Raw genomic sequence first — 25,276 nt, forward strand, 5'->3', positions numbered from 1 at the left:
GTGACCATCTGTTGTCAAAATAAATGTCCAGATTTCCTATTCTTTGAAGTGTTTAAAGCTCAATGCCAACAAGGCTCAACAAAATTATTTACATCTAATTTGGATCCTTTTCTTCCTATTATTTCTACCATTCCTGCTCTTGATTTCAAACTTTCCTGAGCGAGTTCATTAGTGTCTGAATGAATCCAGGTCATATTTCACCTGAAAGTATAAAGAAAAAAAAGCCTATTTTTGTATTCATAGTATTTTTTCCATTATGATATTATTTTCATGGCAACAATAATATTTTATTTACATTTTAAAGAATTTATCCATCATGGCAGAATTGTTGTACTACTGTTTTTTTTTTATTTATGCTACTTTTCTTACAATAATAATAATAATAATAATAATAATAAAAAAATATTTTTAACTTGAATACAGAATTTTTTAAAAATCTGTATAACTATGAGAACCACAACTACGCAAAACCTCAGAAATAAAAACTCAAAATGTATAATATTACGAGAATTTGATTTGGAAAAATTTGCTTAATTGCCATGAAAATAATGTCGCAATGCAAAAATCTTTATGGTTCCAAAATCAGGCTTGATTTTCTTTATGCATAATATAATTTCTTTTATATAATTTTTCCTTTTGATTTTAAGGTGAAATGTTTTTGTCTTAGTTTGTATTTATGTAAATTAGTGTTTTTTGTACTAGTGTGTGTGTGTGTGTGTGTGTGTGTGTGTGTGTATCAGCCCGTCCCGTGACTGCTGTAGTCAAACACTCCCTTCTTAAAGAAAGGAGAGATGCTGCACACGGTGTGTTTTGAGAGGTGTAGTCCAAACTCGTCTGTTCTCAGAGGAGAAGAGGAGGAGGGTGACATCATCACGCGGAAGAAGTTCCGCAGGTATTGCTGGGAAAACACAATGACATCATCAGCATCTTCAGAGGTTTCTCGTTCAAAAGTGATGGATTGGAAACACATCTGATTACCTCCAGCAGATTCCGGCGCTCCGCAACCATTCTCTCGTCTCGGTTTCCAAAAATCTTTTTGGGAGGGAAGTCCAAAGCCGCAAGCTAAAACAAGATTCAAAATTTTAAAATATCTAATATGCCATAGTAGGGTGAATCTCACAAAAACATCCAGGTCATATTTCACCACAAAATTAAGTGGGACAAACAAAAAAAACATGACAATTTGCATGAAATTAATGCAAAACCTTATTTGATGGTGTTAAAAAATTTTTGGGGGGTTAAATATTTATAAAAAAATTAAGTATTTTTAAAAAAAATACTGAAAAATTGACCGGTTACATGAATGAGTTTGATGAATTTTACATTTATGCATGAGAAACTTATGCATGAATAAATTTTAATTGCATGTAAATAAAGCAAAAATTAAATAAAAAAAAGAAATAAATATGAATAAATTTGATTTGAAATGTTTACATTTATCCAAAGCAACTTACAATGCATTCTGATACATTTCATTAGTTTGTGCATTCTCTGGGAATCGAACCCATAACCTTAGTGTTACTAGCGTCATGTTCAACTAGTTGCGTCACAGTTGTTTCTATGTAAGTCATACCTCTGGATATTTCAGCTTCAGAGATTTGTGCATCTCCCGAAAACGACTGTATCTTCTAAACACCGTCCACGTTTCATCCAAAACAGTGATCTGCACACAGGACAAAAGCCCGAATCTCAAACATCAAAGCTGACCATTCAGACACTTTTTTAATTTTTTTTTTACTGGCGGTCACCACACGGTCAATTAAGTCATTCTCACAGATAATGCAGTGATTGTATAAAATGCAGACAAACCTTGACTTCGAACTCAAAGTGTTCATCTTTTCCCTGACCGCATAGGATGTAACGGGGAATACTGATCTTCACCGGATCTTTAAGACTCTCTGCACTGGGTTCCAGAGGAATCGACACCAGCCGCTGTGGAAAGATGGGAAATTATGGTCAGAAAACGTCCTCATTTGAAGTGCTAATAAAAAAACATTCCCTAAACATACAAAAGAGTACCTCGTATTTCAGTTTGCGTAGATCGATGGGTTTTTTATCGTTGTCCTGAGAGATTAAAACACATTTTATTAGGGTCATATAACAACTAACACAACTTTAACAGTCTCAATTACTAGCAGCTGATTTAAGGGGGTCAAGCAAGCACTTGTTTGTCATTTCCCATCAGTGAGGTAGCAAAAAAAAAAAAACAGTTTGATTACAGCAAAAGGAGAAATGCATTGATGCAAGACATCGGTGGGCAGGCTGCATGCTTCCAAGGAAGAAAAACCGCAGAGGAAAGACCCAATCTACTGATATCAGAGATTGTGAGAGGTATGCAAATTAAGGCTTGATCATGCAAATCACCGTGCGCTCAGCTGGTGCTGATTGGCTGAGGCCTGTGCTTACCTCATAAAAAACAGAGCTACCCTCACTATCCTGCTCCTCCTCCTGCAGAGTTAAACAACTTTGTTGATGCCAGAAACAATTCTGTGGGTTTTAATGTGTCTCTTGTGCATGACTAGGGTAACATTAAACCGTTTTCTCCTCTTTAGCAAGCCCACACAGAATCTCTCAGAAAACAGTTTGGCTAATTTAATTGTGGTTTTTAGCTGAAATCAACACAGAAAATGCAAAAAAAAAAAAAAAAAAGGAGCAGATTCAGCGCAGTTTGGGCTTGCTTTTTAAGTTTCACAAATTTTACCAATAGTTTGCATTCAATCCAAAGAGAAAAGGATTTTTACAATAATGTGTATGTTTATAGTAGTATAATGATAGTAAGAACATGATGTTATGGTCTACAATTTAAAGACGTCATATTTCACTTCTGTATGGTAAAGTATTCTTGAGTGAGACAGAATATTTAGTGGAAAATAATAAAATTTTACTGGTAATAATAGTTTATTATTGGTTAATAATATTATTTTTCTCTGTCGTCTCAGTTACTCTGGCAGAAATGACTAGATTTTCTGAAGAAAACAGTGGTAAATAAACAAGTAAAAGTAAAAAATATTCCAGGATGACATGTAACATTGTTATTTTAGTATTATTTATATAATATAGTATTTGTTCAAATTTTAAATTAGCTTTTATTTGTTTACATTTCTAGTTTTTATTTTAATTTTACTAATATCATTCTAATATCATATACCATTATGTGCTTTTGTCATTTTTTTTTCTTTTTCTTTTTAGCTTTAATTTGATTTAATATTTTATTTCAGCTTTAATTCAATGAAAGATTTTATTATTTGAATTAAGAATTCAATTCATGGGAGGGTCTGTAAGGGACATTTAACCACACTTAATCATTTTCATTAACAATGACAACACTGATATGTACCTATGTTTTAAAAAGCAAAACTCTATTTACAACACACTATTTATTTCAAATGCAAAGAATATTTCTGGATCTATGCAAGTAAACGGGTTTGATTTGATGTTGTCTGTGGGTGCTGCGGTTTACAGTGAGTGCGTGTGTTAGCTGTAGCTTTATACCTGCAGTGAGTCTGAAGACAGTGAGAGTGTGTTGTTATTCTCTCTGTTCAGCAGGTTCAGTTGTTGCAGCCTACGCTGCACCTCTTCTTCAATATACGCATTCATCCTGAGAGTGAAATGAGCAGTTCAGCCACAAATTAAATTACATACTGACAAAATCCCCAAATCTTCATTTCAAGCTGCTTCTTTGAGAGCGTTAAGCAGCAGTGAAGGCAGCTGTGGTGTGTGTACCTCTCGTCTCCTATGGACAGGACAGTCGGGAAGGTCTGTATGGGGCTGATGGGCGACTGGTTCACATTGTTTTTTTCTTCCCCGCTCACACTGAGACTCCGCACGCTTCCTTCACTCTCACTGATCCTCTGCTTCAGCTGCGCAATCTCTCGCTCCATCCTGAGAAACATCCAGAGCAAAAGAAAAGACTCAGCAAAGCGGCTCGAGATTTATCACAGTCAAATCCAGGGATGCCCAGGGGCCACAAGGGGGTTCTGGGGTCCGCAAAACATTTGAGAGATTTTTCATTTATTTATTTAACCCTTGTGCGACCTTTTGGACATTTTTGTCCTTTTCAGTTTAGTTTTTTTTGATAATTTTGCCTGTGTTATTGCCAACTGCATAAATTTTGGCACAGGTGTGTATTTTTTTTGGAATTTTACTATTTCACTTCCATTTCCTTTAATAAATCTGTTTTGCACTAGGTACAAAAAATTGTTCCTCTCAGGACCTTAAGGACAAAAATGTCCCCATTGAAACCTGCTTCTGCATATTATAGAGCCAATTGGATAAATAATGCAGCTATAATTGTGTGGGTGTGTTGGTATGGATGACATAGTGTGGTTTGTATGTGTGTCATACAAAAAAAAAATTGTGTGTGTGTGCGTGTGTGTTCTTGTAATATTTGAGAGAGAAAAACTCTACTGCAAATCACAAATCCAACCACTGTGTCACCAGCAGAGTTTTGCTGGCGGAAATGGGGAAAATTTGGTACTGCGCCCAAACAAAATCTTACTGAAAGCTCATTTTTTGAGATATCAACCTCAAATTTGGAATACAACTTGTTTAGATTTATGGCTTTGATTTTCTAGCAGGTATAGAGTTCAACATGTTTCATAAAATATATATTTTATATAAAACATCGTTCATAAATCATTTTTCATAAACCTAAACATCTAGAACTTTTTTTTTGGTTTCACGTTTGAACCTTTTTTTACTTCAACAATAAACTGCCATGGGTCTTCTTTAAAATGAGACCAAACTTAACTCTGTGCTCCCAAGCTTCAAATTTTTATGACAGTTTATTGTTATTGTTTTTTGACATGGACATTTTTGTCCACTATGGACCTATGTGTAACTTTTTTTAATTGACGCACATGGGTTAACTACATTTATTTTAGGGCTGTTAAAGTGAGCACTTAGGATATTAATGAAATATAATGTGTTCAACAATAGATTTTAGCATAGAGAATAGCATTTCATTGCGCTTTCTGGTGAAGACTAAAACATTAATTATTGTAAATGATTAATACATTATTTAGTTTATTTTACTTATAATTTGCTTTTTAAATATTTTTCTAAAGTAAAAATCTTTATGAAAAAATGTAAGTGTCAATCACAGGTACGTTGTCAATTTAATAAAAAGTAAATCTTTTCCAAAATAATCATATAAAGACCTTGTAAAAGCCAATTGTTTAATTTTGGAAACAATTATTTGATTTAATTGTTTTTATAATATCACTAATATTCAATTTTAGGATGTTCTTATACTTGCATACAAGTATATACAAAAAATATATTTATCTTGATACTTATAGATATGAATAATATCACAATTAATTTGACTATATTCTCATATTTGCATATTGTTTGGGTGCATTTTTAGGTTTTTATATTTATATTTATTTATGTGAATTATTGTTTGTAATTTTTTGTGAGCCATCTGGCATATTCCAAATGGGATTAATGACCTTTTTACCATACCTTAATTATTGTCTCAAACAGTATTAATATGTATTTTTTCATAGAAATATCCAGCTGCCTTTATATTTATCCCTCACAAGGGGAACCCCTGTGCTAGTGTCCTCCTAAAAAACAACTACACACCTGTCCTGGTCCAGGTCTTGTGTTCCTGTAAACCTGGAAGTGCTCTGTCCTAAAGCAGACTGTGACCTCTTTCTGGGCCCTTCAGCATCCGGCTCCAGACTGAGGCTCCTGCGGTAAGCGGAGTGTTTCCTCTCCAAGCGTGCGACCGCCTGCTCCAGAGCCTCCCGCTGCTGTTTCTGCTTCCACTCCAGGATCTCCTTCTCCTTCCTGCGAACCTTCTCCTCCTGACGGGCCACGTTTGCCGTGAACTCGTACGACTGCTGGAGCTGCTGCAGCTGCTCGGTGCTCATACTGTACTGAGACAAACGCTCCTCCTTCTCCTCCAACTCCTTCTCTACCTGCAGAGAAAAACAGACGGATAAAGTTGGATAAACAGGGTTCCTACACATTTTCCATTTCAAAATTCCATGCTTTTCCAGACTCAAATTTCCAAACCTTTCAGTAGATCTTCAAACCATATTTAACATAAAAGGAGCATTATTTTCAGATTTATATTTGGTATATAGTATGGTCATCTGTAAATATTTTTATTTTCTCAGGGGTTTATTCACTGATTTTCTCGAAGTGACAACATACAGAGCCCCTTAAAAAAAGAAAATTTTTTGCTCCCTTGAGAAACTAATCACATGCGCATGGGAATTTTTTTTGCGTTTTTACGCATTAAAATTTCTAGTTTTACATATACTATCACCTATTTCCTTTGTGTGTCACTGCCATCTTACTATGGAGAAAATGAGAGCATGGATGCACATGAATTGGATGCAAAAGGCCTACTGTCCACTTTAACACACGGTGGAGAAACCATGACACGAAATGGTCTGATGGCATAATACGGTTGTGTGCATTGTCCTATATGCCAAGCTCAAGGGTCTAAAAAAGACTGGTACTGTAAAAAAGTTTTCAAAATTTGGCTCTCTTTAGGGCAGTATGTCTTATTTCAAGGCCTTAAGTCTACGTTAACTCATACTGTGTGGCGGCCAAGACACCACACCGCGAAATGGGCTGATGGTGCAATAGGTGACTCAGTGAGCATCATCCTATTTGCTACGTTTAATGGTTTCTCGTGCGCACACAGAAATTTGTGCAAAAATCCCTTTAGAGACTTTGTAATATCGTGAGAAGAAACCCAAAACACCTATAACCTGCATTTTTGCATAATGAAATAATGCACCTTGAATTCATTCAGTCATCATGTTTGTCAATCACTAAAGAATCATTAAACAGCTGCCAAGAAAACACACTTCTTGTATGATAAATGTATTATATTTATTATAATATTATTTCTATTATAGGAAATAGTGGCAAAAGTCTGGAAATGCAAATAATTTTTCATACTCTGCTTTCTTTTTTCCATACTTTTCCAGACCTGGAAATTCATACTTTTACAAACTGCGTAGGAACCCTGGATAAAAGCGAGATACATAAGTATTTGTAAGATGCTACTACTAATCCAAGTGCCGTCCACTTAAGAGAGGAAGAGACCATCTGACTGAACAGAGTTTTACCTGATATAGAGTCTCGTCCAGCTCTTTGTCCATATCTTCTGGACTTCCGTCTAAACCAGGAGACCCTGTCCCTCCTCTAACTCTCTCCAGGAGCTCGATGGCTCTCTGTCGCTCCTCTGAGACAGCAGGGAGATGTTTCTCACGGAGAGACTGGAGCTGCCTCTCTTTAAACTGCAGACTGTGCTCGGCCTGCTGGATCAGAACCTCCTCCTGACCCAGAGAGGACACGTCCTGAACACCACGCTCCATCATATCACGGACCTGAAAGGACGAGAAAAGTGAATCACCAGAGTCTTGATTCAATTTTCATCCTCATATTGATTCCATTACAATTCTTTTGGTTACTTTCAGTTATTATGTCCATTTTTCTCACATCTGAAAGAAATTCTCTCTCTGCTAATGCTTTAAATTATTTAGTTTTTCGAATTCACTAATTCAAACCGGCAATTTGTCTTACTGAACTATTCATAACTTATTGAACTATCCGACTCATAAGAGTCATTTGTTAAATAGACTATATTGGTCCTGATGGATGTGATAGATTCACTAAAAAGGACCATTTAAAAAAAAATACTTGCTGTATTATGGTTCAATTAACTAAATAGTATCAAAAGAGTCAATAGTTCATGAATTAGGCTACACAGGTGAGGTTGTGCTGCATAATTTTTAGATTAACTAAAAAGAATCATCTCAGAAAAGTTTGTGAATCAGAATTACACCAGTACTGTTGTATGTTACAGATTCACTATAAAGAACCAGTTTAATAGAGTCTTTTGTTCGTGAATTGGCCTACACAGGTCGCTCTGCATCATGTTTTGATTCACTAAAAAGAATCATGTGTTTCTGAATCAGACTACACCCGTCCTTCTATATGTTTCTGATTCACTAAAATGAATAATCTCAGAAGAGTCATTTGTTTGTGAAACAGAATACGCTGTATGTTAGAGATTCACTAAAAAGAATCATCTCAAAAGAATCCTTGGTTCATGAATTGGCCTACACAGGATGCACTGCACATGCTTTGATTCACTAAAAAGAATCATCTCAAAAGATTGTTTCTTCTAACTTGGTACATTTTAAACGAAAATATTAATTTCAAAATGAACACCACAATATTATTTAAGTGCAGTGGATATACAAACAACTAAAATACCTCCCCACCTCAGTTTTCTGACACAAGGACCCCTGTACCTGTCTCTGTTTGTCCTTGTGAGTGTGCATCAGCAGGCCGAGTGACGTGCACTCATGGGCCACCTCCCGTTCCAGCCGGTCCTTCTGCTGGATCAGTGACTCCTCCAGCAAACTCAGCTCCTCCACCTGCATCTGCTTGAAATGTTGGTAGCGTGCCTGCGCGCTCCTCCGGGCCTCCTCCCCGCCCTCCTCCTCTCCATCGATCCGCGCCTCCTTGGCTCTGAGCAGCTCCTCCCTGAGCTCGGTGAGTGTCCGTCTCTCCTCCTCCAGTCTGCGCGCTTCATCCGGCGTGAGCAGGGCGGCCGCCTCCTCGCTGCGCTCCCTCAGCTGCTCCTCCAGACGCCCAACCAGACTCAGCTGCTCCTTCTCTCGCTCCTCCAGACGCCTTGATGTTCAAGACATTCATTTTGACATGGTTTCAAACGTACGCATAGAGCTATATCTCCATACAGATATTAATATATAAGTTATCTAAATATATATCTAATATTTATAATACAATCTTAATATATTTATAATATATAATTACAATATAAATTTATTGCATATTTATAACTATGTGTATAATGACACATACCATACAACGTAAACATGGTTTATGAGGACACTTCCTGTGTCCCCGTAAACCAAAAGGGTTAAAAAATATATACTACATGGTGTTTTATGAAATTCAAAAATTGCCAGTTTCCTGTAAAGGGTAGGTTTAGGTGTAGGGTTGATGTAGGCCGATAGAAAATACAGTTTGTACAGTATAAAAACCATTACGCCTATGGAGAGACCCCGTAAACCACAAATGCAAGTGTGTGTGTGGGTGTGTGTGTGTGTGTGTGTGTGTGTGTGTGTATGTATGTATGCATGTATATGTATACTGTATATGTATCTGTTTTAATAAATATACAATAATAATTACATACAATTATTTTATTAATAATTATTAATGTTAATTTCAATTAGTATTATTTTAACTACTATATTATAATTTAGTATATTTTGATATAATAATTAACATTTTAAAGTAATTAAGTATTTATTTTAATTATTTAAATTTAATTAAAATAATTATTTAATTAAAAAAAATCTATAAATTAAATCATTTTTACTAATAATATTATTATTTGTTTTATTATTGTAAAGTTAAAAAAATATTTAAACAATTTTTAAATTTAAATTTAAAAAAAATCTATCTGCAAGTTAGTCCGGAACTCCGGATTGATTTCACACTAATATGTATTACTGAGACTCATCATATTTTCTATGTCAAGCGTTAACAACAGATAAATAACATTGACATTTTCACCTGCGTTCCAGCTGGAGTTTGACGGCCTGCTCCTCACGTTCTCGTTTGAGCCGCTCCAGCTCACGAAAGAGCTCGTTTTGTTCTGCTCGCTCTCGCTGGGCCTGAGCCTTTTCATCCTCCTCCAGATCCTCCTCCTGCACCTCCTCCTCCTCCAGCTTCTGCTTCGGCTGCAGTCTCTTCTGCTTCTGCTGTTCCTGTTCCTTCTGCTCTCTGTGTCTCTCCTCCTGAACACAATAGACAGTAGCATATAAAAAAAGTATCTAAGTCAAAAGAAGGTTTTGAAGAAAATTGTTTTGATTTTGGCTCTTTGTTTTTGAAAATTTGTCAAAAACAAACCCTATTATAAACTACTGTGCAGAAATAAATGTTATGAAGCGCCATGTGGAGAAATACATTTTATGATTTTATCAGCACAAAAAAAAGAAAAACAGAACAATTACAGCATTATGACAATAAAATATCATTGTCTTGATTTTAATACCAGTGTTGGGGGTAATGCATTACTAGTAACGCGAGTTATGTAATCAGATTACTTTTTTTTAAAGTAACTAGTAAAGTAACGCATTACTTTTTAATATAGAAGGAAACATCTGAGTTAATTAAAGGGGTGGTTGATTGCGATTTCACTTTTTTAATGTTAGTTAGTGTGTAATGTTGCTCACAGATCGGTGTGGATTAAAGGTAAATAATCCTTTTATGTGAAAAATAATGAATTTTTAAAAAATGAAGCATTAACACGTTAGACTGCACCCCATAAACACAATCAAGCCTAGAAAAAAAAACAGTGAACCACCCCTTTAACTTTAACGCAAGTTACTTTGTTTCCCATGTATTGACTGACGGCTCTCGTGTTGTCTTGTTGTGAGAAATTGGGAGTAAGTGCAGAGGCGCTGTGTGCACCGTGATGTTACTGTATTTCTAGACTAAATATGAACATGCATTTACATTGCACAAAAACAGATTCAGTATTCCTCAAAATGAATAAAAACAGTCAAATGCAAACTCAGAATATTATACAAACCTGCAATAATTAAATATGTAAAATAAGACAAATATCCTTTATTTAATCCCATTTTGTCTTTGCTACTGACATTCGATGATCCAATTCAACCAAAAATGACACAAATTTTAGTTATGGCTGAATAGTGTTGAACTTTCTTCTTCTGAGTCATATTCTTCATGCAATTTGTTTGACCTGCGCCCTCTACTGTACAGACATGAATTTACATTTCCTTCAGCCTGAGGCGTATCCATTTCACTTTTGTTGTGAAAGGGCTTTTACATTTGTAAAAGAAGAACTTTTTTATATTAAAGCAAACAAGCAAGCCCTGCCCAGATTTAAAAAATAACGCAAAAGTAGCGTAACGCATTACTTTCCATAAAAAGTAACTAAGTAACGTAATTAGTTACTTTTTTAGGGAGTAACGCAATATTGTAATGCATTACTTTTAAAAGTAACTTTCCCCAACACTGCTGACGACCATTAAAATGGACTACTTGCTGATCAGCAGTCTGACCTGAAATTTCTCTTTCTCAGCGATCAAGTCTCGGAGGCGGCTCTCGATGTCCTGACTGTGTCTGTGCAGGCTCTCCTCCTGTCTGCGGATGCGCAGCTGCACCTGCTCAGACTCCTTCCTCTGAGACTCCACCTCCTGCTGCATGCGCTCAAGCTCCGCCTTCTCACACTTCTGCTTCTCCTCCATCTCCTTGATCAGCCGCCTGGACCAGCAACAAAACAAAGGAAAGAACTGTGATTAGGTCCAAAATTAATTCATTTTAAATTGATTTACATAATTGAATATACATTATTAGATCATTATTATATATATTGTGTAATAGTCTTTGTAAATACAATTATTTTACAAATCACTTATTTATTATTAATTATTATTGTGACCCTGGAGCGCAAAACCAGTCATAAGTCACACAGGTATATTTGTAGCAATAGCCAACAATACATAGTATGGGTCAAAATGATCGATTTTTCATTTATGCCAAAAATAATTACGATATTAAGAAAAGATCATGTTCCATGAAGATATTTTGTAAATTTCCTACCGTAAATACATTAAAACTTAATTTTTGATTAGTAATATGCATTGCTAAGAACTTCATTTGGACAACTTTAAAGGCGATTTTCTCAATATTTAGATTTTTTTCACCCTCAGATTCCAGATTTTCAAATAGTTGTATCTCGGCCAAATATTGTCCTATCCTAACAAACCCTACATCAATGGAAAGCTTATTTATTCAGCTTTCATATGATGTATAAATCTAAATTTTAAAAAAACTAACCCTTATGACTGGTTTTGTGGTCCAGGGTCACATATTAGATTTATTATTGTAGTTAAATTCCAAAAAATGTTAATAATTTACGCAGCTTGCTTTGGATAATTTTGTGTATTTGCATAAGCGGATTTAGATAAAATCATAAATGTAAATTAGTGGACAGGACTGCTTTATCTCAAATACATGTGTCACAAGTATTTTGCATATATTAATGTTTGATAAATCATATGACACACCTTTTATTTTCCAGTTTTTCCAGTTCTTCTCTTTGCTGCCTTTCAAACTCTAGTCTGGAACATATAAGACAATTAGTTTCCACCTTAAACACACACACACACACACACACACACACAAACCACAGCAAACTCACACCAGCGCATGGGATGAGGGTTTGCATTATTACCAGCACTGAGCATGCGCTGCAACTACAAGCAAGTGCTGCAGAATACACAACTTTAAATAAAAGAGATGGAGACACGCGTTCAACTAAAGTGTTATGATGATGATGATGAAGTGCTTCTCAACAAGCATGATGAACAAGAATTGGAGAGACTGAACTTACAAATACTGACATTAATATGTATATAAAAACACAACAGTTAACACGAGAACACTAGCTGTGCTTTGGTTCTACCTGAGAAAGATGGGACCCTTTTCAGTGAAGAGACTGCCATGAAGAAGTTCAGAAAAAGGAAATGTTACCAAATACTGCTGCACAAATCCAGACTATTAGTCTGAATCATTTTTAAGGATAATTTAAGACAATTCTTGTGTGAACAACTTTAACTAATTTAAAATAAAATAAAATAATAAAAAATCCACTTAGTTGAGTGTTTGGTGTTCATTCATGACATGTAGTTGGTGTAGTAGGTCACTGCCCAGGATCATGATCAGTCATGACAACACAACTGTCAAGGGTTTTACTCAGTTTCCACATGCATGATCACAGATCCAAACCTCACCAACAAAACCTTCATAAAACTCATTTTTACTGTGCAATCTTCTATTAATGTGACCATGCAAAAAGCCAACATGCATTCGGTTGTTTATAAGGGATGCATCGATATAAAATTTTTTATAGCTGATACTATAAATCTGTTTGGTTCAGACTTTTTTTTTTTATGTAAACCTAAAACCTAAAAGTATACATGCTCAGATTTAGGCATTAATATGTTACAATGTACAGCAAAAATGACGAAAATCTGTTCAGCACTCTTGAGACCTGTCACAGAAAAAAGCATTGTTTAAACTGTAAAAACTAATATTATTTTCATCCAATAATGGCTTAAACAAACCACGGGCCATAAATTAGATTAAACAAACTCCAAGTACACTAATGTTCAAAAGTTTGGGCCAGTAAGATTTTTTAATGTTTTGAAATAAATCACCAATGCTGCTTTTATTTGATCAAAAATACATTAATATTGCAAAATATTATTACAATTTAAAATAACTGATTTTAATTTGAATATATTTTAAAATAAAGTTTCAGCATCATTACATTGTCTTCAGTGTCACATGATCCTTCAGAAATCAATCTAATATGCTGATTTGCTGCTCAAGAAACATTTATTTTAATTAAATAGAACTATTTTGTAACAGTCTAAATTTCTTTAATGTCACTTTTGATCAGTTTAATGCATTCTTGCTGACTAAAAAAACACTTAACCAAACTGAAACTTTTAATGGTGGTGTAGGTGTATATACCAAATTTAATTATGATCTGCCTTTCACAACTGAAATTATTAGTGTGGTCATTATTGTATATTTGGCCAATTCATACATTTAGAAAACTACTACTGCTTTATCCTACACTGGTCAATACCAGTATGGTCACTGATATATCGTGCATCCCTATTTGGCTGTTTTTGGGAAGGATCACTGAGGATCTGGCAAGCAGGGCTTGAATTAAAGTTTTCTGTCAGCTGTTTTAATGCACTGGGCATCAGCAGTACCGGGCATGAAGAGAGAAGGAAAGAGGAGGCTCCTGGGAAGGAAAAGAGGGAGGAGGGCTGAGGAAGAGGAAACCACTCGCTCTGTCGCACACGTACAAGCACACACACGCGGAGGCTTACCCAGGGTTATACAGCATGACTGTAGAGAGGCTTTCACAGGATTTGGACAGATCAGACATGGATAAGCTCAGACTGGTGAGGAGGCCGCTCTGGAGAACAGGAAGAGCAGATATATTAACAAACATGTCATGTGTTTGATGCTGAAGCTTCACATATTAATTCCTCTCACCTTTCTCTTTTCTCGAAGTTTAGCCGCCTCTTTGGGATGATTGAATCTGAACATATTGGTTCTGCCGAGGAGAATGACAGCACCTGAGAAACACAAATGTACAAATAAATCTACAGTTTAATCAGCTTTGCATAAAACTGCATTCATATTGCTTATTCAGTAAAAAAGATGACATTTTTCTAGAAAGGTATATATGTGACCTTGGTTGAGCGGACAGGGCTCAGTGATCTGAACTCCATTGACTGAACACTGAGCGTCATTCAGAGGAATTAGAGTGACCGCTCCATTCTGGTTCTCAATCAGACAGTGCTCACTCTCCAGACCCAGACCATGAAGAACTGCAAAGAGAAAGAGAGAAAATATCTTTATGACTGATAGTACTAGCAAAATCTGGGTTAGGGTCAGGCAAAGATTTCAATTCAAATTCAGTTCTCAAGCTGGAATTGGAACTGAGGGTTGTGATTTTGAAATCTAAGTTGAAATTGAACTGAAAATGGCAATCCAAATTCCTTTCAATTCCTGAATTTGAATTAAGAAACAAACAGGATGAAGCACTGTAATTTGAATATTAATTTAAAGAGATAGATCAGACCAAATTTATTCATCCTTTACATTTATTCATGTCGTTCTGTATGATTGTATGACTGACTTTCTTCTGTGGAACATAAAAGAAGATATTTTGAGAAATTAAGAAAGCCATATACTGTAGGTTTGGAACAACATGAGGGTGAATAAATGATAGAAATGTAATTTTTTTGGTAAACTATCACTTTAAGAACAGAATTCAAATAGAATTCAAAGAAATGCATATAACTGATGCACTGTTTTTGATTTCATGTTTAGCATCAATTACCCATAAATGCATCATCATACACATGAGGTTGCATGGAATTTAAATTGTACTGACAGGAAGGAGAATTTACCTTAAAAATGCAATTCAAAGAGACACGTTTTGTGAGAAAACAATTACATGATTAATCCTGATTATTTATATCATTGTCCTCAACTAAACTACCAGTAACATTATAAAAGTAATTAACATTAATAAAATTAATTTCGTCAAACAGCACAACTAAATGTCCACGTTTTGAAATGACATTTTAAAAAATATTTACAATAATAACAAAATCATATATTATACAAGTGCATCTCAAAAAATTTGAATATCGTGAAAAAAAGTTGTCGATAAAAGTCACGATATTCAAATTTTTTGAGATGCACCTGTAGACATTTAATTAATAAGATAATTCTAGAAAATATATGGTGAATAAATTATGGCATTATAAATGCTTATTATTATTATTACCAAGTTTGTGTATTGGGACTGAATCAAACAATAACTGAACAGATGGAGAGAGAGAGAGTTCTGTCAATAAACTCACTGATGTCCTGTTCATTAGTGGCATCATCACGGCCAACGTATGTCCTTCCCTCCTGCAAACACACACACAAACCAATCATGCGCTACAGTAAACTAATATAATACAATCACATGAAACAAAAAAAATAAGTTAAATGAATTCATTCAGCTGTAGCGGCATCTCCCTCTTCACCACCTGTACTGTGATGAACACTGGCGTATGTTCATTACCTTTAAATGATAGAGAATGATGCCAGTGCTGAGCAGATCATCATCAATCCCGATGAGATGAGGCAGCTCTGAGTCCAGGATCACTCCGATTCCCTCCTTCCTCAGAGCCAGAGTTTCCTCCTGTTCAACACACATGCCAAAACACACACTCAAAGCCTGGCTCTGTGAACGAGGCGATAAAAATAAGACGCTGGTCTGACAGACGGTGACAAACCTTCAGGATGTTCTGCGTTTCGTTCCATTTGTTCGTCCATTCCTTGGTCAGCTCCAACACCTGCGACAGAAAAACATGCATGCGGCTGTGTGCCATAACCAACATTTAAATTAATCTCTGGAATTTCACACAGCATTTATTAGCAAACATTTAGCAAACAAATCCCTGCTGTTTAGCACATTATGGGCTTCAGTGTATGAAAATGAGTAGCTTTAGAAACAGCTTATTCAGTGCAACTGGATCAGCGGAGAGGAGAGTGTACAAGAGCTGTTGTTATGTGATTATGAAAGGGTGTATGTTACCCTGGCTTCATTATGGTGCAGTTCCTCCTCCATACTTAACGCTGTGGGGGAATCGAGCAGCGCTATCTGAAAATCACACAAAATATAACAGCCAAGTCATGTCATCTTTATTTATATAGTGCTTTATACGATATAGATTGCTTCAAATGTAATAAACAGAAAAATAACAGAATCAATGATGCAAACTTCTTCAAACTAATTCAAATTCTGCTGTAAAGCAGCTCTAAAAAAATAATAGTGTTGATTCAGTTTAATTCAATAACTGTGTAAAGTTCAATTATGAAACGAGTTCAAAATGCAGCTAGAAGCAGCTCAACAGAAGACAACAGAAAGAATCCTTACTCAGCTTAAATCACTTCAATATTGATTCAATTCAGTTCAATAACTGTGTCAATGTTGCAAAACTAATTTCAGCTATGAAGCAGCTCCACAACTCTAAAAGCAAGTGTACAAATCTATTAAAACTAATACTTAGATAAGAAAATAAGATTAAAGATTATTATACATAGGCTTAAAAGGCATATAATATTTTAGGATAAACAACAATTGTCAAATTCACGTTCAGACCTGATTTCCCTGCGCAAGCAGCGCTTTCAGCCGAGCGATCTCTGCCCGCAGTTCTCGTATGAGTCTAACGTTGGAATCTTCATTAATCGTGGGTTTGTTGATAATGTTTTTGGCACGGTTAGCATAGCGCAGCGTGCTCAGTGTCTCGCCGTAGTTGACGTCCGCAGGCGATATAGCTGGACAAAAATATTTTAGATCTCACGCATATTCCTTCAAAATACGCACTGCACAAAACATTTTTTAACCAAAATCTTACAGCAAAACTAAAAAAGGTACCTGGGTAAATGACAAAATAGTTTATTTTTAAATATTTAAAAAAATCAACATCAAATCACTTTCTAGTTTCTAGAAATGTAATCTCTGTATTCATTTCATATATTACATATTTTTTTAATTTAATGACTCCATCAAGTAAAAACGAATAAAAAAGTGGTTTAACCATCAAGTAAAAGTTCATTATTTTCCTTCCTTCAAGCCGTTGTCTGTACGAATTACATAAGTGTTATTTAACTTCATAGATCCAGCCAAAACAACACATGAGCGTCACATGTTTCCTCACTCACTAGCGATCATGATGGTCTTTGAGTTTCCTCCCAGACTGTCCTTCAGGAGCCACGTGAGCACTGAGTCTCTGTAAGGAACAAACACCTGCTTCTTCTTCAAATGACTGTTCCCTCCTTCCTGTGACAGATCGGCTACAGAGACAGAAGGAGCCATCAGAATACTGAGATAAAATTTTACTCAGTCTCTACACAAGAGTTCTAAAGAATTCGGAACAAGACAATAAGAAGTGTGGCAGAGCACAACAGTGCCTCTCACCTAAAGCGGAGATGACATTTCCCAGAGTGACCAGTGACTTGTTGATATTGCCGCCCTCTTTGAGCCGGACACCCGTGGCCCCTGTGGCATCGGCCCTCTCACTTCCTGCCAGGTCCACCAGGTGAATCTTACTGACTGTCTCACTCGGCATCACAGCATCAAACTTAGCCTGAGAAGAAGGGAATAATAACAAACTGTATGATATTATCCTTTTAACATTACTTACTAGTAAAAGTATTTTGCATCTCTTTTGATGACATCATGGATCCCTCAGCTGGTTCAGCTCTTGCAAATCCACATTCAACGGCAATAACACAGGTGTAGATACATCTGTAATGCTTTACAATCACCTGTGTGAAGTTGATGGTGAAGATGGCGTGTGAGCGGCTACTTGCGTCGTTCATGCCGGTGCTGGCAGTCGTGCGGTTGATGTTTCCCGCCTCCATCAGCTCCTCCACATCACTATAGTTCTGCACGAGGTGCTTCGACAGGTCTGAGATCAAAGAGGAAGTGTTTATAAGAGTGTTTATGCAGACACCTTTAAATGGAACATCAAAGTGTTTTATACACAATATTTATTTTATGTTAACATAATATTTATTTGATGTTTAAATAACACTGCAATATTTACTCAAAATATGTATATAATGTTTACATGGATTATTACACAATACTGCAATATTAAGTAAATATTATTTAATTAATCTTGCAATATTTACTCAATATTTACGTAATACTGTAATATTCACTGGTACTTAATATTAGAATATTTACTTAATATTACAATATTAACATAATGTTTACATAATATTGCAAGATTAAGTAAATATAAATTGAATAAATATTGCAATATTTACTCAATATTTACGAAATACTGCAATATTCACCGGTACTTAATATTACAATATTTACTTAATATTTACTTAATATTACTATATTTATTCAAAGTGTACTTAATATTACAATATTTACATAATGTTTACATAATATTGCAATATTTACTAAATGAGTAATTACTGCAAGATTAAGTAAATAATGAGTCAATATTGCAATATTAAGTAAATGTTATTTACTTAATATTGCATTATTTACTTATTATTTACTCAATATTTACATAATATTGCAATACTTACACAATGTTGCAATATATATATATATATATATATATATATATAATAATTCATGTTTAATTTTTTAATTGGAGGGGTGTTATTTATATATCATCTTTGTTTTTGCTGTGACATTTGTATGAGAACTACTGAAATTTTTTACGGTGACAATGTTTATCTTATGTATTGATTTGCAGAGATGTTTGAAGTCAGGCTCTTACCTTCTACATAGGGTCCCTCTTTAGGATGCTCTCTGACTCTGAGGTTATACGTCTTTGCCATCTTTCTCCTTAACAAGTCCCGCACCCGTTCGTTGTAAATCTCCAAATAGCTGTGCAAAATATGACGGTTTTAGCAGTTTTTTTCCCCCTGAGTATGCATACTGCAACAGACCTTTACTTTGAAGATGTACATGTGAAGAAAAAAATTTTCTGTGCTACTAGCAGCACCAAATGGAACTGGAATCAGGCTCAACCAATAAATGTGTACGTTTGTGACGGGAACTGATTGAAGACTTTTATGCAATTCTGTTTGCTACCCCTATTTGGTGCAGAAAGATGATGCACTTCACCATTTGACTATCATTCTTTAGCTCTCGAATACTGCAGGATTTTCACATATGACTTCTGAACTCAACTCACCTGACCTCTGTACGGAAAGAGGCTTCATCTCTCCGAGTCATTCCTGAAATTCGGCTGAATAATCCTTCACAGATCCGTGGGATCAGCCCGACGTCACCCTACGGCACAGCAAGTCATGATTCAGAGCCAATATTCAGCTACAAGCAGTCGAGGGTGAAAAATCAAACGCCTCAGAGATTTACTAAAGTATGTTTGAAATTACAGAACAAGCCTCAACTGTGGTTTTGGAAAAAGAAAACACCTGTATTAATAAAAAAGCTTACAGGGATGCCCATCATGGTGTGTGACTTCCCTGATCCAGTCTGGCCGTAAGCAAAGATGCAGGCATTATATCCTTCAAATGCTGCCTTTAATACATCAGTGCCCAGATCCTTAAACACCTGGAATCACACACAACACATCATGCCTGTGACATTAGAGTATTTATATAAGCACCTGAAAAAGCTAAAAGTTAATCATAAAGTCAAGATATGAGCTCAAATGTACTGTTAATAACAGCTGTGCATTTACAATCCCTTTAAGATCAGGATTTGATTTAATCTGCTTCTGGGAAACCAGCCCTGGATACCAATATTTTCGTTTTTACTATCTAACACAACACCCCTAACTTGTTATTACGTCTGAGCATTGAGTAACAAACCTTTCTGAACACAAACGCTAAGAGGATTAGCTCCTAATGAGATCTGATTACATTATTATACACAAATGGTGCTGGAGTTTTTAAATAAAATAAATAATTCCTCTACAAACATGCTCTAATTATTATCAAATGTTCACACTATATTTGAATGATATTGCATTGTGAAAAGCATGAAGATATTTATTGAGCCATTAAGTCATGGAGTTAAACTTAATCTCGCAAGCAAGTGAACATTAAGACAAGATTTCTTTTATATTTATGCATTTGTTTATTCAAAACGACTTGCATTGCATTCAACAATCTCTGACTTAAACTTTAATAGCTAAAAAGTTGTTAGAATTGAAGTGAATAGTAAATTCACAACTGTTTGCTTGCATTATAAAAAATAAGTCTCTGTGTAGCATTTATTATATTAATATTTCATTTATTAATATTTATTATTCTTTTTTTAAATCAAGCAATTTAAGAGCAAATACATATCTTACAACTACTTAACAAACTACCGACTGCAAATGAAAAAACGTATGCAATCTTCATTAGACAGCCTGCGCTGTTCATATTTCCACTGACCTTCTCTTGTGAGACAAAGCTAGCATTTTTACAGTCCGAAGAGTCGTAAGAGAAATCATATGTGAAAGTCTTTGCTCTCTCCCTTACAGAGTCTCCAGTCACTCCATCTGGTATCTGATATAAAAATAGCACAAGAATTAGATCAAAAATTGTCATTTCATCTGTGGAACTCTTTCATTTAGTGACATTCAATGCAACATACTTTTAAGTTGGTGATGGTGGTTTTGTTGCCTTCCATTTCGATGATGCATTTGGCAGACAGGTCTTTCTCCCTGTGCCAAAAATCAATAATACATGAATAAAATATATATTTATGCACTTCACTTATTATTCACGCACACTGTAAATCCATAGTCCATAAGCATTTACTCTCGAGGGAGACGATTTAATTTAGACCAATCAACAGATCAAACTAGGCGTCTATTTTCGACCTGATGCTTTTATGAGCTGTTTAAGTTGGAAAGCAGATTGAGACCACAAGTTTTTTTTTTTTTTCATTACAATACAAGTAATCAGCGTAACAATTAGAGCAAAAAATATTTCAAGTGAAAAATTAATTTTGGGTCTCAGTATTAGTATTTTTTATATCAATTTTATTAGGTATATAAAATCTGAATCAGACACGGGAATGAACAGAAAAATGTAGTTTTTGACTGTTTTGACAGTCATACAGAAGCTACACAAGCTATATGCTAAATATATACACACAGGTTTGTGTGCATATAGTCCCACAAATTCTCAGCCTTACTTTAAAGCATGTTTATAATTCTTATTACACTCATGGATGATGTCATGGTGACATTCCCATTACTGTAAAACATTCATTAAAATCATTATATGCTGCAAATTAAAGGCAAAAAATTATTACAATATTTGTATATTGTTATTTTATTCACATTACAGTCATTTTAAATGTATTATTATTATTACTAATAATAATAATATAAATATAACAAATTATGATGCCTAGTAATATAATAATAATAATTATTATCATTATCAAATTCAGATGTATAATATTATGATGATAATCAGATATTATGATAATAAATATTTGGTCCAGGATCCAAAAAAACAAAGGACAAACGGGACTGAGACCCCAACTAAAATGGACAAAAAGAGATCTGAATCCACTTTCAAGACCAGGAACAGTATAAAATCAAAAAAGGCATTTTTCATCCGGTTCACTTTTGATCTGTTTGGTTCTTTTAATTAGACTCCAGTACCACACCACACCTAGCTAACTAAATAGACAGCATTATGGAGATGCTGACTTCAACGAACGTGCCAAAGATGCGGTCAGACCCATGGCGCAGCGGGTAACTGTCAGCTCAGGGAGAGCCAGGTTCGTATCTGACCTGCGTCATGACAACCTTCCAAATAAACAGAATATTAAGACACGCTTATTGCTAATATTTTACGTGTATGTCATGTTTATGCATTTCACTCCGCAGCTGTTGCGACATCATTCACGCGCACATGTTTACGTGTTTGTTTATTGGTTTATTTGTGTGTTTAAGACCCACTCACCGTCTGTTCATGGGCCGGACCCTCACTGCCACCCGAACCGATGCCATGACACATCCCTGAGGACCAGAACCACACACACACACAGACACACAGTCAGTCAGTCAGTTCTCATAGGTGACTGACACAGCTCTGAGCGGCTCCGGAGGATGTGACTGTGTCCGTGAGAGCAGCTGATGGCGCTCGTCTAGTGTTCACTCAACAGTCATCATGAAAGAAGATGAATTTGTCCGGGACGCTGTTGTTCAGTTCGTGTTATTTTCCCGGAGTGATTCACAGCGTCTGCTCTTTGCTGGCAGTAGCGCGGGATACAGAACACACAGCAGACGCGACACTTCCGCCTGCAGGCCTGGAATCATCATGCATTATCAGGGTTGCCAGGTTTTCCCAACAAAACCTTCCCAATTGCTACCCAAAACTAGCCCAATCGCGTTTCGAGGGGGGTCCCCAGGTAAACCCCCGCGTTCTGGGGAGGTAACATACACGTTTTTTGGCATGGTTCCATTGGTTAAGTTCGTGTTATTTTCCCGGAGTGAGTCACAGCGTCTGCTCTTTGCTGGCAGTAGCGCGGGATACAGAACACACAGCAGACGCGACACTTCCGCCTGCAGGCCTGGAATCATCATGCATTATCAGGGTTGCCAGGTTTTCCCAACAAAACCTTCCCAATTGCTACCCAAAACTAGCCCAATCGCGTTTCGAGGGGGGTCCCCAGGTAAACCCCCGCGTTCTGGGGAGGTAACATACACGTTTTTTGGCATGGTTCCATTGGTTAAATTCGCATTTTAGGGGCATGAAAAACAACCCGCGACAACGGTGTTAAAGCAGCCCAATGCCGCGGGAAAACTGCGGACTTGGCAACAATGTGGATCCTGCCGGGAACAATGTCATGAATATATCAATGTAAATCAATTAATGTATATTAGGACAAAAATACCTGGTATAATAATACAAATATGACGTAACAGCGAATTAACATTGCAAAGTCATTAAAAATCATAAATAAGATGGCCCTTTTTTTGTTTTGTTTTATTGGTAGAATAGGTAGCCTACAAATATAGGCTATAAATACAATAAACACATAGCCTAATAATTAAAACAACAAAATAAACAAACATAACAATGACATTTCTCACTGAATTGATTGTCTTACTATCAGTCTTCGTTTAAAAAATATATAAAATAGCTGTATATTTATTTATTTTTAATTTACTTTCATTTGTGCTACGTCACACTTTTCTTTCAAAATTTATATATTTTTAAAAATTCTCTTAATTCTCCACATTGAAATGAATAGGCTTTTGTCTATATTTTTATATACTATTTTAATCTTCTCTGTTCTTGCCTATTCTAATTAAGTGTACTTTAGTCGTTACAGGTTTGCATTTAATCCAATAATAACAGCGTGTTCTCTTGGTTAGGTCAGTTTACCCACGGACCTTACATTAGATGGCTAACATCTAGTTAATGTTCAAATTATTTTATACCTTTATGCCTTCACGGCCCCCATGCTGATTTATTTTATTTTTTTATTATAAAACCTCTGTTAAATAATATAAAACAGGCAGGTCTCTTAAAACAGGTTGTCTGCTTTATCTAACTTTAGTTGGTGGCACAATTTGAGGCATTAAATTATAACACCTCAATGATGAATAAGGTATTTTATACATTTGTAATACACAATCAATAAAATATATATATATATTTATTTATCAGTGCTGTTTTTGTTAACTTAAAAAATTTTTTTTTTTAAAAAACAAATTAAACTCAAAAAGAAAAAAATATAAACATTAGATTAAAAACATAAATGAAAACTGAAATTAAATAAGTTTAAGTACTAAATTACTAAAACTAAAAAAATAAAGCTAAAAAGAAACATTCATTTAAAAAAAAACCTTAAACTAAAATTAAAATGAAAACTGAACATTCAGAATATTACAATTAAAAAAAAAAAAAATTACTATATTATAAATAATACGAAAAAACAGTCATATATAATATGTAAAATACATGTAAAATGTATCAATCTGTCAAATGTATCAATAAAGACAGACAAAAGTAATTACATTATTAAATGCTTTTATTATCTAACTTACAAATGAGATATTTAAATAACTTTAGAAATTACATGTTTGATAATGGATCTCTCTAGACGTTACATCCAGAACAAAAATAAATAAACTTTGACATTATTTAGTGACACGTTTGTTGCTGCTCCACAGGAATGATGGTCCTCGGATGCTGACCTGAATCCATTCAGACTGTCCTGTGGCTTTAACCTACACCATTACTGTACAGATCATAATCATATCAGCTCTATTAGTTGTTATTTATCTTCAGCAGCACTGACAGAGCCAGCAGACGCTGTTAACATCGGCTCATACACATAAACTGAGTTTACAGAGTTATAAGGCAATTCCATTATGAGCCATTAGAGCTAAAGTGCTCCTGAACAACTGTTCTTGCTTCAGTTTTTTAAAGTGCCCATTCGCTGATCCTGGATTTTTTCCCCACAGTTCATAGCCAGCGTCGCTACAGCGTAAGAGGAGAGGATGACGATGGTGGATCCCACAAAATGTGAGGAGGCCCCCCGAGCCGGGACCTTCAGGGCTCTCCGTGGTATGGGTCCATCTGGACGCGGTAACGTGTGAGACACTGATTCCATGATTCCCGTCAGGAGAAAATCCGGTTCACCTGGACCTTCTTCAGGAGAGCTGGAGATACAGGCGTAGCTTCACAGGCTGAAGATGAAGATGCTTCAGGCTCCGCTGAGACGCACGTTCATTCATGAACACTGTGTCCCTTCTGTCTGTTCCTTCCTTTATAATCCTTGCCCCATCCCGCCCTCATGACACGCATCAAATCCCTAAATTAGCCCAGCGTCTGTGTGCGTCAATGGGATGTGGCACAGATAGCACAACAGAGGTCAGCTAAAGTGGGATCGCACAGTCAGACGCGTCTGAGTTTAATTCTTTTGGAGGAGTCCAGCAGAGGCTCAGTAATGCAGAGAAGGGATTTGAGCGGCAGGAAGTCTCACAATAACACTATTAGTCTAAAGAACGTGACAGGAGCCACTCACCAACATTGTGTTAAACTGCTTTATATTTTCTTCAAAATAGCTCTCCACACCATCATTTTCCAAATAATTTCATACGGTGTATTTTAAAACTCATTTTAAAAA

General features: G+C 35.6%; 1 protein-coding gene across 5 annotated transcripts; it reads right to left on the reverse strand.

Annotated features, from left to right (window-relative positions):
• Positions 1-666: 666 nt before the first annotated feature.
• Positions 667-22,419, reverse strand: LOC107747412 (kinesin-like protein KIF16B). Of its 5 annotated transcripts, XM_016561890.1 has the most exons (32): positions 22,099-22,419; positions 20,771-20,840; positions 20,569-20,682; positions 19,622-19,738; positions 19,359-19,456; positions 18,939-19,048; positions 17,959-18,101; positions 17,609-17,777; positions 17,353-17,484; positions 16,790-16,965; positions 16,223-16,288; positions 15,921-15,980; positions 15,707-15,826; positions 15,498-15,549; positions 14,316-14,453; positions 14,116-14,198; positions 13,947-14,035; positions 12,506-12,538; positions 12,108-12,161; positions 11,100-11,301; positions 9,583-9,806; positions 8,286-8,670; positions 7,095-7,355; positions 5,590-5,927; positions 3,724-3,882; positions 3,493-3,598; positions 2,407-2,448; positions 2,020-2,064; positions 1,810-1,932; positions 1,574-1,663; positions 979-1,062; positions 667-898 (listed from the first exon to the last, which is right to left on the reverse strand). In XM_016561890.1, exons 1-32 carry the CDS (start codon positions 22,143-22,145, stop codon positions 737-739), a joined length of 4,092 nt encoding a protein of 1,363 aa, XP_016417376.1. In that variant the 5' UTR covers positions 22,146-22,419; the 3' UTR covers positions 667-736. The 5 variants fall into 5 exon arrangements, with proteins under 5 accessions (XP_016417376.1, XP_016417378.1, XP_016417377.1 ...); XM_016561892.1 differs by lacking the exon at positions 12,506-12,538; XM_016561891.1 differs by lacking the exon at positions 2,407-2,448 and having other exon boundaries at positions 8,256-8,670.
• Between the last annotated feature and the right edge of the window lie 2,857 nt (positions 22,420-25,276).

Source organism: Sinocyclocheilus rhinocerous, unplaced genomic scaffold (genome assembly GCF_001515625.1).
Source record: "Sinocyclocheilus rhinocerous isolate Xijiao unplaced genomic scaffold, SAMN03320098_v1.1 scaffold229, whole genome shotgun sequence".
Classification (NCBI taxonomy): Eukaryota; Metazoa; Chordata; class Actinopteri; order Cypriniformes; family Cyprinidae; genus Sinocyclocheilus; species Sinocyclocheilus rhinocerous.

Coding starts and splice junctions, on each gene's coding strand:
- LOC107747412 (XM_016561890.1), bottom strand. CDS start 22,145: ATGGCATCGGTTCGGGTGGCAGTGAGGGTCCGGCCCATGAACAGACG. Junction 3,883..5,589: donor CAAGACCTGGACCAGGACAG/GTGTGTAGTTGT, acceptor GATGTTTCTCAG/GATGGAGCGAGAGATTGCGC. Junction 2,065..2,406: donor GTAGCTCTGTTTTTTATGAG/GTAAGCACAGGC, acceptor TTAATCTCTCAG/GACAACGATAAAAAACCCAT.